This window comes from Gobius niger (assembly GCF_951799975.1).
Source record: "Gobius niger genome assembly, chromosome: 12".
Taxonomy (NCBI): domain Eukaryota; kingdom Metazoa; phylum Chordata; class Actinopteri; order Gobiiformes; family Gobiidae; genus Gobius; species Gobius niger.
Genome location: NC_136863.1, coordinates 11,478,850 through 11,497,161, shown reverse-complemented (window position 1 = coordinate 11,497,161; position 18,312 = coordinate 11,478,850). Strand labels below are relative to the sequence as shown.

At 41.0% G+C, this 18,312-nt stretch overlaps 1 protein-coding gene across 1 annotated transcript in view; it reads left to right on the top strand.

The window, feature by feature from the left end:
- ldlrad3 (low density lipoprotein receptor class A domain containing 3) overlaps positions 1–18,312 on the top strand; it is a 128,566-nt gene that overhangs the window by 64,126 nt on the left and 46,128 nt on the right. Inside the window, exons 3-4 of the mRNA XM_079568533.1 lie at positions 1,148–1,273; positions 3,228–3,362. Coding sequence (XP_079424659.1) covers positions 1,148–1,273; positions 3,228–3,362 — 261 coding nt within the window. The remainder of the gene's footprint in view (positions 1–1,147; positions 1,274–3,227; positions 3,363–18,312) is intronic.

Below are 18,312 nucleotides of genomic sequence, written 5' to 3'. Positions count from 1 at the left end.
TCTAACTTCCTGGTTCACGCTAGAGGAAAATGCGCTATATTTTGGCACACAACGGTGCACCTGGTCTGCATTTCAGTTGCAAATGTTGCCTTAACTATGTAGATCTATGGTGCCAAATGAAATTCAATCTACTACAAGAAAATAATTTGATTACCACAGCTTTAACTGTAACGAACTGACTTTTGAGTGTCTCTCCACCAGGCTTCACAAACTCAACTTCGCAGCTGTGGGGTAAAGCGAGGTCATCCTTTCTCTCTCTGATCGCGTGCACCTAATCTTGTTTTTTTGTGTCAGCGAGAGAAGATCAATGCTTCCGAGTATAAACTAGGGCTTACTTTGAACACTGTGGGCTGGAACATCTGCACTGGGCAACCTTCACCACTGCTTCTCGGGCCTGTCTTGCGAGATAAGACCTTGAACCTGCTTTAGACTGATCAATGCATCCTTCCATGCCAACACAATCCATCTTTGTCTTTGTCATTAGCCGGTTTTCTTCCTTTATCAGCATCTGGGAGTTTGGGATCTCAGACGTTTCATGTTGTATTTGAGATAAGAGCGGGAGAACAACAGGGGCTGAATAATTAAATGTTTTGTAGAATACATTGGCGATTTGACTGTTTGGACTCGCACAAAGGGCTATTGGTTGAACAGTGCAGCGCATTCTTTCATCTATAAAAGCACATTTGTTCCTAAAACATGGCCATTACACAAAAAGGGTCTAGTCCAAAATGGCACCAGGATAAAAGCTGCTCCTTTGAGACTGCCATTCACATTTCTCATTTTCATAGAGGTTTTGAGAAATTAAATTCATTCTGTTTAGTATATTTCTGTGGAATCGTGCATACTTAAAATGACTTACAGACAGTCGTGTCTTTCTTTAAAACATAAAAGATGTGTGAAAGTAATTTGCAGCAACAAAAACTGAGCATAAAGGGGTCTTTGAATCAAGGACAACACGTACTATCAAGAACTTCCCCTTTTATCTGCTAAAACACATCTTTATTGACAAAGCATTCCTGCCTTTGATGCCTCTCAAGGGTAATTCTATCATAAAACGTGACGTATTGCGATAAAAAGTGCTGCCGTCGTCCCTTCGCCGCTCCCGGTCTAACCCATTACGCCTCCTTTCCCTCTCATCTCTCCACAGCCAAGGTCAAGTCCAAATGTGCCCCCACGTTCTTCGCCTGCTCCACGGGCGGACACTGCATCATCGGACGGTTCCGCTGCAACGGCTTCAGTGACTGTCCGGACGGCAGCGACGAGGAGAACTGCAGTAAGTCTGGTGCAGGACGGTCCCGTAAGGCTGTCGGGGACATCTGTCTGTGGCCTGGACACAAGAGGCACAGGGGCAGCTCAGTAATGTTCTGTCCCGCTGGACTCGGTGTTCAGACTGCGGCCATTGATCTCACCCTCCCTGTGCATTAGTGAGAGCGAGGTCAGTTCTGTATTAAAAGTAGGTTATTTGGTGCCGCTCAATAACTCGAGGGAAGTGGAAGTTTTGTTTGGTCTTGGTCCATTTTTGTCCCCTTGGCATTGATGAGGAGCCACGGTGGCCTCAAGTGATGCTTTGTACGTACAGTTAGTGCCTTGTTCATCATAGTGCCTTGTTAGCTTGTTACTCCTCAGGAAAAGTAGCTTGTTACATTACTGCGCTACTTCATTATGAACACATTAGAGTACCGTATTTTCCGGACTATAAGTCACACTTTTTTTTCATAGTTTGGCTGGGGGTGCATCCGGAGCGACTAATATGTGATTTTTTTTTTCCTTTTTTTAAATTCAAATATGTAATTTCACATGCCACTAGAGGGCCCTGCAGGCTAATCGACCAGCAGAAGGAAAGTTTGGAGTGAGCCAGAAAGTGGAGGTTACCCTTCACCGCAATGAAGAAAACAAAAAGAAGCTTATCACAGGCTAAAAGCTAAATGGCCACAGCTAGAGGAATGACTTCGTAAATGAGAGCTTGAACAACGTGCTGCCGGGAGAGGCTTGTCAACGGTGCAGTTACGCCTCCGCGCACAGGTAGTTGCCAAGGCGATTGTTCAGAAGTGAGGCCGAGGATGAAGATTTCAGTGGATTTAGTGATTTGGAGTGAGATCGAAACTACAGAACGACAGGCATGAACTTTGTAAAAGCTTAGCGTAAGCTTTATATGTAAAGGACGTCTGTAAAGGAGCTCTTATGCAATACAAAGTGCATTGAATTGGAAATAATAAACACACAACAAACCCAACTTGTTTTTGATTGTACAGCTTTCCTCAACCACATAAAGCTACGAGTTTGTTGATGACATTGAAAGGGCCGATGCCAAAAGCTACATGTACGTAAACGTAATCTGAGTACTCTTAACACGTTACTAAGTCGCATGTTACCCTCACTCGTGGCAATGCTCCGCGCACTCGCCATGTTTGCGATCAGATCTACATATAGTACCCAGCGGTGGTCAGCTCCTGCACTGACTGAGGTGAGAGTAGGTGCAGAGACAGAGCAGCAATTTTACCCAACCGGGCTGAGTGACAGGAAACTGCACGCTGTCCCTCTCAAAACATTGAACCCACCACTCACGATCTGTGTCCACTGTCTCTCCCCTGTGCTTTATCCAAAACCACAGAACAACAATACTGAATAACCTATTAAACAAATCAATGTGAAATCTGTCTTAGTTCATCCTGAGAGCTTAGAGAATAGTTATTTTGTCATTAGACTGATCGCCGCACTCAGACACCGTTGTATACAAGTGAAAAGACCGACTGCACTGTAGGTTTAGTTCATAATGTGAGTGTTTTCTTGTCCTCGCGCCACCTTGTCCTTGTTCTGTGAGCCAGCCTTTAGCTCTCAACCAATCACTTTTCTCTGTCAAACGCACTGCTCCTCGCCTGCGGGGCCTCATGTTCACAAATCTAATCTGGACATTTAAAAGGGAGCTTTTCTGCACGCTCAAAGCACTGTGTAATTGTCCGGATCGACTCTCGAGATAATTTTGAGGACAAATACTCAGCTGGCTTGGACTGTGTAATGTTTAATATTTCATGCATTTTAAAATATTTTGTAGATAAGAAAGTTTTTGATCTATTCTCCACCAAACTGAGTTTTTAAAAAGTTGCTTTGAAAGGAAAAGAAGTAAATGTAAGGAATGTATTAAAGCATTTCGATAAATCAGGGGGGGACGATGACCTTCAAATAGGGTGCGTCAGCTAAACTCTCTCTCTTGTCTTTTGGCTCCACAGCAGGGAACCCTCTTGTGTGCACGGAGGCGAGGTTCAAGTGCCGGAACGGGCGCTGTGTGGACCGCAGCTTCCTGTGCAACGGCCAGGACAACTGTCAGGACAACAGCGACGAGGAGCTCTGCCTCACCACAGCAGGTAAGACTCTACCAACTGTCCCGTGTTTTCCTGTCCCTTTCCCTGGCTTGTGAAAGGACTGCTCGTGAGACGGGCTGCTCACTGTCCGTGCTGGACTCGGGCCGCGAGGTCTGGGTTCAATGACAGCTGACTCATAATCTGATGACAGAGAGTTCTTAGATGTTGGTGCAGTAGCTTAGTTGTGTCACGTCAACTACCTGTAAAACCGTGTTAAAACAGATTTGATCATCTCTAAAACATTTACAACGCTTTTCTCATCATTCGTTTCTCATTTATAAGCAGCTAAATTGTGATTGCCTTTAACTCTTTATAGGGCAAGTGAGTATTTTTTATTTCTGCACACTTTACATATGGCCTCCCTGCAGCACATCAGTAGGTAAAGAAGCATGTAGTCCTCACTCAGCCAATCAGAGAAGAGAGTCAGACCCAATTCTGGCTAAATTCATGGTACTTCATGTACTTTTTTTATTTTTTTTTAACATAACTTCAAAACTAACCATGGTAAATTGATGAAACTCACACATTTTATTGGTGAATAATTGTGCTAAGTGTTGATATACGTGTTGGTTTTTGGAGGATGTGGTGAAATAAGTGAAATTATAGCAAAAAAAAGGCAGGCCCCATAAAAACTTTAGGCAATCATCACCATCAGACACACAGATGATGCACATTGCTTTAGATACTCTCATTTGCAACCTTGATACAAATCGCCATTTCCACTTAAATCAATCAGAATACGTATTTATACTGTAAATAGCACTTTCCAAATATACAATGCATCTCAAGTGCTGTACAACATAGAATGTAGTCAATTAGCAAGTACATAATAGTACAAACAGTGTAACTGTAGTAAACATTCATGTAAATGTTAAAGTTGAATTTAAATTAAACAAATGTGAGCCTCATTTTACACACCACGGGGCCTGAAGAAGAAAAGTACTTTTCAGCTTCCAAGCCCAAACCTTCCAAAACCCAAATTATCCAAATAATATACTTGTTTACTGCGAGCCCTGAGCCAGAGAAACCATCCAATACCCCCAAACTCTAATCTAATGTCTTTCACTATTTCAGTTTGAAACAGGCCCAGCCCTTTAATATACATTCCCCTGGACATATTGTTTAAAAGTGCACAATACTTAGGCTAATGCCCCAGAGAGGTAATTTAAGTGGTGAATGTGCTGACTCGGAATGCGCCCATCCATGACAAGACAAATGAGTTAATCTGGAATTGTTTGGGAACGCGCACACAAATTCAAAAGAAGACAAAATATGCGTCGCCTTTTCTACACGGCCCTGTCTGAGTGCCCAGAGCTTCTGAGGCAGTTCTCCAAATGCCTGATATGTGATGAAAAATCCATCAAGAGACAAGCCCTTGCCAAAGATAATATTTAAAAAACAGAGTCGGTCAGGTTTTAATTAACTCAGGTAATGAATCATGTAGTCGTCGGTGCGGCAGGGATTTGTTCTTGGTTAAAAACATAACTCTCATAGACAACAGTGTGAAAGTTTCATGATAGATGCTTTTCAGTATTTTTATTTAATTTCTGCTTTTTCACATTTGACTCCCTTCATACTGGTTGTCTTTAAGTGCTTCTGGAAGATTGTATGAATATTTGACTGTTCACTAGTTTGTGATTCAATTATGCCAGCAACTCCAGCCATGTGTATTATGCCTCTAAATTCTCTCATGATACTCCGTTCTTATAGTTTGTCCCGTTTGCCCTGACTGGTCTGATATATGCGTGCTTGTGCTGTGAACTTCTACAAACTGTACTGACCCTTGTGGATAAATAAAGTTTTCTGAATCCCGCTCTCAAATGTAAACTTTTACACAGTAGTTTTTGATACAGGCTCTTATAGAATATCAGATGAGAGCTGTGTACCATTCTCATTCCTGTGGCAGACCACCTCCTCGGGCCGTGCTTCCTGTCAACACACAGCTGTCTGCAGACTGGAGAACTGACAAGACACCTGTCAGCATCCACACTGACGCGCTCATCAGTCCAAACCCCCACGTGGCACTGTGGAGGGGCTTTGGTCTCGCTCACGGCTCTGCACTGTCGAAAAGAAACACAAAACAAAAAAGTCCCCTCCATAACAAATACCAAAATGTAGTAAGGAAATATCAAGGTGTCATATACTATAACAGTACCAAAATCCCACGGTATTGCTGCCAATGCTATTGTAGACAGTATTCTAGTAATTTATTCTCCTTAAAGGCACGGCTGAGCCTGCAAAGTTTGACTCAACAAAAATTACAGCAGCATTTCCTCATAGTTGTTGTCGTTGTACTGAAACTAAATATCAAGCGGCTGCAACGAAACACTTTTGACATTGCAAATGGTTTTACTTCTCAACATTATTTGCAATTAGGGTTGCTCAATATGAGAAAAATATGAATTACTGTCTCACTGCCAAAAGTGTGTAATATTTTCAACCATTTCAACACAGTACGTTCCATTGCATCTAAACAAAATCTTAAACAATTAGTTTCTTCTTCAAAATGTGTCATAATGAAACAAAAAAAAACCCAAAAAATTAGCTAAAATTGGCTAAAATTGAACAGGACTAGATAAATTAAGACTAAAACTGAACTCTGTACATCTTTAAAGTCACCATGTGTTATTGTTTTCACCTTTTCTAGCAAATAATGTCTAAATCTTTGTCAGACCTCTGTGTTATGGCGACATACTGTGCATCCCTATAGAAGTACTGTTGCCGTGACCAAGAGTACTATTCCATATTGGCTTCCAAGTCCATTTTTCTTTACATGTAATATTGTAAATGAGTTGTGTAACATAATCTGTGAGATTTGTGGTAACATGTCACTACAAAACTACATTTGTATGACCACAGTTTAACGGAACAGAAATGAAAAAGAGGTTGATTAATTCTAGCTTTTACACAGCAGCAATCACCAAAGGCGCTGGCAAGTGTTAGTGTTAGAAAAACTGCTACTTGGACCGAATCACAAAGGCACATTAACATGAGTACTTTATAACCAATTACAAAACAGGGTGTTGTGGTGAACTAAATGGATATTGTGTCAGTGGCATTACAGACATAGCGGGTTCTCTCTGGCTTTTAATTAAGATTAAAACTACAATTTTGTGTATATTTATTATCATTACACACTACAGTAAAGTGTACATATTGAGTTTCATTGTAAACATGCTTTGGCACCTCTGCACCAGTTATGTCTTTGTAAAAGCAGTTTGTAGCAGTGGGAATAACCCATGTTAATTACTTAATAGTGAACACAATTTGAGTGCAGTAATTTCATTGTCCAATTGTATGACATATAACTTTATACTATATAGCTTTTTCTGCTGGTCAGGAGGAAAATTCGAACCAGCTCTTGGCTATAGTTGCTCAAGATAATCCAGGTAGCACGATTTATCTCCTTTAATGCTATATAAAAATGGATGTGTCGCTGAAATTCTGTCATTACTTTGTTATGAGAGAAAGTCATTATGAGATGATGGAAATATAAAACTGCCTGGATATTTGTCCCAAATTAGTTTTTATCTGCTGTTTTTGCCTCGATGTGGAGCTACTGTAAGATGAAAACTGTTTCAGCATCATCAGTATGTTGATTGATATCTTCGCCAAATGCTTTCCATATCTGTTGTCATCAGAAAGCACAGAGAATCTTTATGGATGTTGACGCGACTGTGTAATGGCATCTGAAAACTCTCTCCTTGTTTACTGACTCTTCAAGTGATTCATCTTCTTCCAAACTATAAATGGGCCTTGTTACAGCCGATAAAAAGGCCTCATCGTTCCTTGTTTTTGTTTGTTTTTGGGAGATTTGTTTTTAGCATCAGCTGAGTGAACGCGTTTCTTGGCTTTCCGTTTTTTTTTTTTTTCCCTCACTGGAGATGCTCTCTGACTCTTGCTGTGAGTGTAATAAGCCCAGACCTGCACCGACAGATAAGACACACAATATCCGCCCCACAGTCACCTGAGCGCCTCTGTCCTCTCCGCGCTCACTGCTGCCTGCGCCTCTTCTTATTTAACTTTGTTCCAATTGACCAGCTTCAGCTGCAGAAAGTATTCATTTTTTTTTTTTAAGGACACAAGTGTGTACACGTGATGTTTCAAAAAATATGTTGGAAATATTTCTAGATTATGATGGGGCACGGTAGCGGTCAGCGCTCATGCTTCACAGCTAGAAGGTCCCAGGTTTGATTCCCGCCAGGACGGGGCCTTTCTGTGTGGAGTTTGCATGTTTCTCCCTGTGTCTGTGCAGGTTTACTACGGGCACTTTGGTTTCCCCTATCACTAAAAACATGTACAATAGGCCAGGATGAATGATGTGTGTGAATGGATGGTGGTGGTCTCATGTAAAGCGCTTTGTGACTATGTCTGTGAAAGGCACCAAGCTCTTCTTCTTCTTCTTCTTCTCCTTCTTCTCCTTCTTCTCCTCCTTCTCCTTCTTCTCCTTCTTCTCCTTCTTCTCCTTCTCCTTCTTCTCCTTCTTCTCCTCCTTCTCCTCCTCCTTCTTCTTCTTCTTCTTCTTCTTCTTCTTCTTCTTCTTCTTCTTCTTCTTCTTCTTCTTCTTCTTCTTCTTCTTCTTCTTCTTCTTCTTCTTCTTCTTCTTCTTCTTCTTCTTCTTCTTCTTCTTCTTCTCCGTCTTCTTCTTCTCCTTCTTCTCCTTCTCCTTCTTCTCCTTCTGCTTCTTCTCCTTCTCCTCCTCCTTCTCCTCCTCCTCCTTCTTCTCCTTCTCCTCCTCCTTCTTCTCCTCCTCCTTCTTCTCCTTCTCCTCCTCCTTCTTCTCCTCCTCCTTCTTCTCCTTCTCCTCCTCCTTCTTCTCCTTCTCCTCCTTCTTCTCCTTCTCCTCCTTCTTCTCCTCCTCCTTCTCCGTCTCCTTCTGTGTCTCCTTCTGTGTCTCCTTCTTCTTCTTCTTCTTCTTCTGTGTCTCCTTCTTCTGTGTCTTTTAGTTGTTTTTTTTGTTTTGTGGCTCTGAGGAAGCCTATACCGTAGCTTAATTTCCTGTTGTGGATTAAACCGTTCTTTACTGTCAGTGAAAGTTTAAACAATACACCTAAGTACGACACAGCGGAGCCACATTTTCAACTCGCCGCTTTACGTGAGAGGTAATTGATTTCCCCCAATACCTGAGATGTGGCAAACAGGCAAACTGCGTCGAGTAACATCCATTCAATCTTCTATAAATGCAGTGGCGCAATCATAGCGGCGCGAGATAGAGGGAGTGAGAGAGGGCGCTCGGCAATGGATCGGGGAGATAAAGAAATAGAAAGTGTACTGCATAAACATAATATAGTGAACGAGAAGGGGATCGCGGGCTGCTGTGAATAGCAATGGGACGAGGAGATTGAGGGGCGCCGAAGGAGACAGGTGATTTGCACTAAGAAAGCTCAGGATTTGGATCTGAGTGAGTGAGTGGTGGTGATAAGCCAGAGAAGATGAAGCCTGTCCCATCTGATGTGAAGGAAATGGCACGAAAGCTCCGCAAAGCCTTTTTTTCCCCCCTCCTCTCTCTCCCCGGTTCAGTGGGAGATCCTCCTGGACATGTATGCTCACCCTCTGACACATATTTGTGGGGTTGGAAGAGGAACTCCTTCCTGACAGCCGCACTCATTCTGTCAGAAAGTGGGATTGTCAGTTCTTTGCTTGTAACGAGATGAGGATACAGGGACGAGGAATGAACGATATATATTGCCAAATTATGGTTATTGTATTATTAAGTAGAATCACTGAGGTCTTCCATTTGACTTGCATGGTCACTTGTGCAAAAGTTTAGTTTTAGACGGTGTGAAAACCGGGTTAACAAATCAAGTCGATCAATCAATCAGTACAGGTTATTACAGCCACATTTCTAGGCTTAGATTGTAGAGGTTTTGAAAGATCATGCAAATGTTCATCTTCAAGGCCAAAGATGTTAAGTCCAACCAGATTGTAGAGCAGTCACCATGGCCAACATAGAGAAACAAAATTTTAGATTATCCAGGATAACAAAGAAACTTTACACTCTGGTTGGACTCAACTTGTTTGGCCTTGAAGGAGAAAATTAACTGATTTTCAAACGCTGGCCATCTAAGTCTAATTTGTAGACATACTGAATGATACTTCTTGCTATTTCTGAAGTAGCCATGGACTCAGCAAAAGTTGTGTCCCCTCTGCTATAGCTGCACTCAGCCTGTAATCTCTATGTAATCCTAATGTGATGTCCCTGGCTGTTGTCTGTGTAGTCAATCAATCAAAATCAATCAAAACTGTATTTATAAAGCGCTTTTCATACAAGTAGTAGTGCAAAGTGCTTTACATAGGGCTGAGTCTGGGTACAGATGAACCAGGTAGTGTGACCAAGAGGGTCAAAACACAGCTGAAGGAGAATCACGTGATCAGTGGAGCTCCAGACCTCCACAGGAAATGACGTCAGCTCTTTTTTTACCGCAACATTTATTTAAATTGATCACAATAAGACCCCCCTTAGTAAACTCCACTATCCTTAAAGTTAGGATTCGGGTTAGTTTGGATTAAGCTAGTGTTGTCCTGCGGAGGTGACGTCATTTCCTGTAGAAATGTGGAGCTCCACTCATTACGTGCCCCTCTCCATCGGCTGCATTCAGACCCAAAGATCTAGCAATCTACCTACCTAGAAATAAAAGTACGTTATTGTGATAAAACTACTAAAAGTAAATACTAACCTGTACCTGAAAGCATAAAACAATGTAGTATTAAAAAAAATGTGTCATACAATATTATTTTTTTATTATAAAATGACACAACGTTAATTCGGACTGCATGAAATAAGAATGATGGTATTGGATAACTATACATCAAATGGCATACCTCAGTGATTTTTAATATACAGTATTTTGGCTTATGATTATGGATATTGTCTATTGTGCTCTACCTAACATTCACAAAAATGACCTAGCTCAAACACACAATGCTAATACTCGAAATCTCACAATGCAATGCCTTCGTTCTGACCATAAAACTAGCCATGTCTTGTAATCATTTCACGCACTTGTTTACATTTTATTCCCTCAGTTATTGCCCTGATATTAAAATAAACGAACTATACTTTAGCGGTCATTGTACGCATAAATCTTTCGGTTGCTGCGCTCAATAAAACGGAAAAAAAACTACAATATCCTTCCCTAGCGCCACATACAAAGGATTTGAGCCTGTAACATTTGCACAAATCCACACACAATTCGTAAAGAATGTCTTTGATGGCTTTGAGACCGGCCAAACACCTTATCATGAATGCAACACAAAGCTAATGGAGGGCGTTTGAAGCATTCTACCCACGCTCGGGCCCGTTCCGACCTTCACATCCCATCACAGTGTCAGTCTTTTATGCTTACTCTTTGAAAAGCTTCTATCATAACAAATACAGCAGCGAACCTTCTTTGGCATTGATAATATGTGCTAATTATCCTCTTGATGTCGTCTGATATTATGCCTATTAAAGTTTAATATGTTTGTTTGAAGAAGCGCATTTAAATTAGTCGGATTGATGATGTGTTTTGTCTTTTATGAGCTCATTGGCATCAGTGAATTTGTATGGTTGCTCAAATAGCCTACTCCATATGTTTGAATGCGTCGCGCCCCGGCTAGAGCTCTTCTAGCATCTGGTCCGCTCCCTTCTTACCCTGCGGCGAAGTTGCAACAATTAGTTTGAAAAGCCGAGGCATTTTCCCCTCAGCTCCACTCTCTCTCCCTACCTACTTTAGCTACCGTGGTAATATTTTCTGACCTGGAATGACCTTTAGTTTTTCATTTAGATAATAATCATTTTTTCCCCAGCTATATATGGGGAAGTAAATTACATAGTATGTGCAAGACTTGGCAAATCTAATTGAGGTCAGGCTTATGATAAGGGCAAAAGCAACAGTTTGGCAAGATACATACTGTATTGTGAAAAAAAAAATGGCTCACAGCAATATCAAAAACTGCAGACTGTTGCTTATAATGGGGACAATTAGACAAACATTAGGTTAAATGCTTTGCTGTTTAGCAAAATAAGCATGTTAGTCAAGATTATAATTTAATTGTGTATGCTCATATCAAATTCATGTCGCATTTGTCTGATTGAAAAACAAGAATTAGAAGCTCAATTAAACCCAGTGCTGGGCGCTTTTGTATTTCCCAAAAAATATTTATAGCTCCCGCTGCCCCAAGCACAGCTGGAGGAGAAGTGGAATCATGCTTCAATTTCAGCGGAAAATATGAAGGAGTTTTTGAACACAATACGTTGTGTTTGCAAAAGGAAATAATAAACCTTTAACCTATTTCTATTTTTATTTGAGGAAATTGTTTTGTGTGTCATTGTTTGCTGAATAATAACTACTATAGCTTCATTTTTAACATATAGTATCTGAAATGTTCTAATGGTGTTGTGCACTTCATTGTACTGTACCTTATGTATCACAAACAGAAATCCAATGCCATTTATTTTGCGACACTCACTAAAATGTTTCATTCCACTTTTAGAACAGCTTTACATGATTCAGAAACCTGTTTGCATTATTCATAAATGCAAACACGAATATTTATAGATGTTCTAGTCTTTCTCATACATTGCACTATACTCCTGGGTAATCCTTTGTTTACATCCAGTCTCTTGGTGTTTTCTCCTAGTGCGCAGTTTGTAGTTTCTTTCCCACCAAGGCGGCATGGAAACCTCTCGACGCTAATGACGAGGCCCACGCTAAACTGTCAACACATTTTCGTTTCGTCATGTCTTTTTTGTTTTTTTATCAGTGACCTTCTCGACACAATCATTGGTCTACAAGCCCTTCGGAGAACACTGTCAGTCACAGGGAGGCAGAAGAGGAAGTGTTGAACAGCGAGCTGACAATTAACATTACAGCGCTACATGAGTATCCTGTCAGCACCGGCAGCGATCAGCGGCCCCCGCCCTGATTGGTTTGATGAAAGCAAGGCAGCCCGCGAGGCATAGTGCAAGATGTGCAAAAACTGAACATGGAGTCAATTTGTTGAAAATGGGCCACATACATTTATATCTGTGTGTTGTAGATGTGGGTTGATGCCTAACGGAAATAATTAGAGAAATATGCATAATGTGCCTAAAAAACAAGGTTTCATCAGCATAGATATTGTATTTCACGTCCTAAAAGTTGAAATAATACCTATTTGGGAAAGATAGTAAGAGAGAATGGGCTGGTAAGCATTCTGTGAAGAAGTGGCTTTTGGACAATCAGACATGTGAACACACCATGGTCTAAAGTCACCAACCACGGATACATGTCTTGCTGTGTGGAAGATTGTGGTGTTTTGTCCCTTTATGATCTTTTATCTGTGGTAATATACCTATTTTTTACATATTTAACTATATGTTGTCATTTATCATTCACTGTCTTTTTATGTCTCTGTGATGGTGTTTTTGCTGTATGTTTGTGCCTGTTGTATGTCCTACCTGTCATGACATCAACCTGCCATGGGACTATGGATGAAAATTAGCCTATATGGCTAACTACATGTTGAAAAAACACATGTTGATTAATGTGCACTGTCCCAATTCAAATAAATTAGCCTCGACTGCCCCTAATGCTAGCAAATTGATGGCGCTGTGATGAGCACACTTTGGAGGCTATAACTGCTCAGAACTGGTCCAGTTATGGTTATGGGTTTTACAAGTGTGGACGACAGTTGCATGTTTAATCTTTGATGCAACAAAATCCAGTACTTATAGTATCAAAGCATATGAGCTATAAGAATAAATGAAAACATGATTGAAGTGAAATAGGGCTACTGCTATGTTTAGATGAAGGCACAGCATCTTAACTTGGTGAAAATGTATGACTCCTTTAAAGTGCATATGAGACATTAGACACCTTTTTGCTGAAACATATTTAACACAATTATATTTAAGATTTGTAAATTTGGCTAAGATTTTGCTAAATATTGTACCCAGCTTTCTTTGGTTTGGCCATTTTTGTGTTTATAGTTTCATTTTCTTACTGGACACCGACAGGAAGTGACATAGAAGAAGGTAAACAATTTTGAACTGTTGCTGTACCGACCGTGTTCCCAAGTCAATGGGAAATGAGTGAGTCAAATTGCTATAGATACAGACGGCATCGCGCCATAGAAGGGGGCGTGGCCTTGTCGAGGGGGAAAATAGAGTCTTTTGGGAAACAACATTTTTCACTATTTTTAGCCACCTCTGACCGAATATAAACATATTTATCACATACAAGTCTAAATCGGGTACATATGGATGATTGTTCATAGCAGATTGTTCAATAGAAGCGAAAACACGGCAGTCATAGCAAGTGCTAGCTAGCGTTAGCATTAGCACAATGCTAACATGAAGCATTATGTTATTATGTTCCTCCCCATGTCTTTGTATCTTTATTTAGTAGAACACTATATTTATAATTCAGCATTTGTTAAAGTAGTTTTCCCCCAGCTTGTTACCAGCTTAAAAATTCATTAAAATTGCTGCTTCACTGAAATAAAATGATAATTATGATGAACTCGCAACTGATGTTATCCATCTAAATAGGTCATATTTTCAAAAGCATTAAAACCTGTCATAAGCAGTCCCCCTGGTCTCCAATATAGGCATGGGTTTTAAAGTTTTAACATGGTCTTTGGTGAAGGTTTGCTGGAACTTTGGACATGCAAGTTCAGATATGCCGTTTTAAACTGGCATCGTATCCAATTGATAAGGAATGGTCACCCTACGCATGTTGCAACAGGTAAATTGACGATTGAATCAATGATTTTACAAATAAAAATGGTGCTTCTATGAGTATTGTTTTGGCATCTGCATTTGGTACCACATTGTCCATACATTTTACTGTTTTCTTCTCTCTATGTTTTGCTACATGGCGGAGACACATAAAAATAATTTTGTGTTTTGCCCATTGGTAAGCTTTATACTGAATGTTCCACTAAACCACTGTTGCCCTGTCTCATTCCCCGCTGATTTTTCAATAACCACTTTTAGCTTCGAATTCAGGTTTGTGTACCAAGCAAACGTCTCTCCCGCGCGAAAAGAAAAAGGTAAATCTTCTAAACTCTTGGGACGTTCCCCTCCCACCGTGAGTAATCTGCCTCTTTCTGTTTGTTATACCTTCCTACGGCGCAGTGGAATTGCTCTCCAGATCCGCGGTAGTTGCTGTTTTGCATAAGCACTATGTATTCAGCAGCCTGTCTCTGTGCGCAGAGCTAATAAACCGGCATAATTCAGAGTGTGGCGTATCCGTACTGACACCTAACAGTAACTCCTGCCTCTCCATTAGCCAAGTCCCAAAAGCAGACAGTAATGCCCAGTGTCATCAAGATATATCGCGAGAACAAAGAACGTCAGCGTGATTAAAAGTCCCATAGTTTCCTATTCATTGTTGGCATCCTTTTAACTGGCTAATGGATTCTTACACTGGCCCGCATCGATGACTGTCAGAGTTGGGGAGTCCAGAATAATGTCTAGATAAACTGCAGGCATTTTAACTCTATTCATTTGTTTATAAAATGGGTGTCCAGTATTGGTTCACGAGATTGATTTTTGTCATCAAAAAAGGTTTATGGCCTTCAATTTATTGTATTGTCTAGAAGGGATAATGTGGGAAGTGTAAATATTGCACTCACAACTTTTCAGCAAGAGTAAAAAGACATTAGAAATGAGTAGCGTACATACATAATCCTTTTTTTTTTTTGAAGAGATCAACTTTGACTCTTAGACCCATTAGCTAGAACTCTGCAATGAATGTAACATGTTGACTAATTTCCCTTGGAGCCTGTATTGGTGAGCAGATTATAATGTTCTGGTTATAATGATGAAATAATCTCACCTCAGTGTGGGAACTGGAGACTAAACATCAGGCTAAACTCTATCCATAATGAACACATGAGCCGTCGCTGTAGAGTGGGGAACTTTACTGGGCTCATTCACCATAGCACAGAGTAAAAACTGTTTAAAAAAGACAGAAAAAGAATATTACTTAACATGAAGTGAAGTTTTTAACATGACAATGCATAACTTAATGCAGCCTCAATTAGCATAACTGCGATTAGCATTTGTGTTTTTAGCATTGTTTTTAAACATAAATTCTCCAAATTTTTTATGAAATCCTGACTGATATTTGTACATAAACAACTGATTAATGCATTACCGCTACTTCCATCCATCCATCCATCCATCCATCCATCCATCCATCCATCCATCACCTAGGACCTGTTTGCCATGGGTGACTCTACCAGGGACATGAAGCCCCCGACAGCAGAGCTCCCAGGATCATTCGGGCGCTCAAACCCCTCCATCACGTTAAGGTGACGGTTCCAGGATTGGATTACCACTACTTACAACATGGAAATGTCAGTCCTGAGTGCAAACAGACTGTGCTACTGCTAACGGCTTCCCTGTCTGTCCTTGTTTTTACCAAAACAGGAAGGGATGTAGCCGTGCTTCTAGCTAAATTGACAGAACAGAAACAAAATATGGAGCTGAAGAGGGTTCGTTCTGTGTGGTCGTAAAGCCTTTATAGAGCAGGGATCACAAATTAAATTTTACCAAGGTCCGAATTGAAAGAAAAAAATAAAATAAAAATCAATTAAAGGTCCGGAACGTATGGGGTTAATTCACGTTGTATGAGGATTTTTAAGCCTTTATTAAATCTATAGCTGTGATTTGAAAGTAATGCAATAAACTGAATCCTGTTATTGTTTGTTTTGACTCCAAAATAGCAGAATGCATAGCCTCTATTATACACAATGTGCACATATGACAGTGATGTGTTTCTCCTCTGCTCAGTTCAGCACACTGATCCCTGCTTTGTCCAGGTTTAGTCCTGGTTTAGTCCAAGTTTAGTCCTGGTTTAGTCCTGGTTCAGACCTGCTCGCTGCCAATCGGGAAACAGTCGCGGTCGCGTGCAAATGTAATTAAGTCCTCCGCTTTTTTTTTTTGCAAGCCATATTTCGGTCATTCCGAAACCATTTCTAAAAATGTAAAAAGCATCATGGAGCTAAAATGTAGGACTTTCTCTTTCTGTTCATCTGGGCGGTAGTTTACCGCTCTGCTGCAGTCAGAGAGGGAGGGAGAGAGAGAGAGAGAGCACACGTAGCCGCTCGTCTGAAGGGGTTCAGGGTTGGGTCCAAAGTTCGGATCCAAGGTTCGAGTCCGGATGGGCTGGTGCATGCTTCCGGATCCGGACCGAGGTCCACCGTTGACCCCTGCCTTAGACCTACATTTATATTAGGGCTGGCTGCCAAAAAAACAATTACGATTTTAATAGAAGTTTTGTAAAATTGCTGAGTTCAAAGTAGAGTTTTTTTGTTGCCCAGACCTACAACACTTTATCCGAAATAACATAACTGAAATCAAAACAATATGGGGCAACGGTGTCATGTCGCCCGCTTTTTTCCCAGTTGCTGCTGTTGAAGCCAGGTCCAGCATAATGCATGCAGAACAACAGAAAAGACAAGTTAATCCATGTCATTTGTTGTTGTTGTTGCTGTTATATGAAAAAGTAGTGAGATATTGTTGTCCTTCGCCGGGAGCTTTGAAATGGAGCGGGCTGGCAGCGAGAGGCAGAGTGGGCGGCAGTGTGAAATGGTTTGTGGGGTTGGTATAGCGGCAGCAGACTGAAGTGTAGGAGGCCGGTGTAATGGTGCCAGTTTATCAGGGCCAACGCACACTTGACAGGCTGCGATGGGGAAGGTTTAACATGTCAGCGCCCAAGGATTCAAACTCGGCAAGAAAAGTTCGTCTTTCTGAAGCGTCTTTGCAAACTTGGGGTGAAGAGATTGGGGGTTTTTTTGGAGGGGGGAGGAAAAATCATTGGTAGGCTTCAAAAGTTGCCATGGAGACTCAAGAAATCATGAAGAAGGTAATTGACCTTTAAGAACTGCAATGACTGGTCACAACTTCAAGTGGCGTTACATTGATTCCAAGTGTGGCATGAAAATTCGGGTATGATTGCGAGAATCGATTTTTCCGTCTTCAATTACATTTAGAGACGGAATAGAGTGCAAGTTTAAAAGAATATATCACGCTAAATCTTTTTTCCCAGCTTTAACCGGTTTAAATGTTCCCTCGTCACAAAAAAACGCCTGGAGCCATTTCATTTTTAAAGCCCATAAACCTGCGCCATTACGTTATTAGCCGTTGGGTAGAAAATGATGGCTTGTGTCTTGTTTTTAACCATGGTTAATTTTCCCTGTTGCCACCGGAGGGCACTACAAACAACAGATGAGATGCTTAAAAGAGCAGCACTTATGTAATCAAAAGACTGCCCAGATGCCCAAAAGCAGGTTTATAAGACACCGTTAGACTTTTCTTTTTGACATTGTGGAAAATTAATCTTCCATTTGCCTATCTGTAGTTATAGCAACTCATTATTCCTGCTGCTTCAATCGGTCAGAAGCGATTTTTGATTCATTTGAGAGGAGCTGTACCAGGAACAAGCCTTTTTTTTCATTATACATTCAGTCCAACAAGTTGCAGTGTCTTAAAATGAACTGGACCATAGATTTCGGAACAACAAAGGTGCTCTATTGAGTGCAGTGTGATGGCTTCAAAAAGGGAAGATTATGAATGTCAACGTCTATGGATTCTGACACCGAATAAATTTTTTAGCCTTGCCTTAAGCATTCTGGCGAGGCTGTGTTGAATAGTACACTGTGGAGTATTCTGCACGGGCTCAGTTGAGAAAGTTACCCATTGAGAGTATACTGATAAAATTTTCAAAGCCTTTCTTCCGTCCGAGGGGCCTCACTGCTTTTGCCAAACCATTGCTCCCCTACACTTCTCGGTGGCAAGAATTATCTCTGTAAATTAGGACCAGACCAGCAATACTTGTCCTCTCTCAAATGAACAACCTTCAAATTTATCCTTGTCTGGTTGCCATGGCGATGGCGGTCCAGTGGCGACCCGCACCCACGATTTTGCTGAGGAATTTCACACAAACAAAAGTGCTACTCTCACTGGCTGTGTCTGTATCTT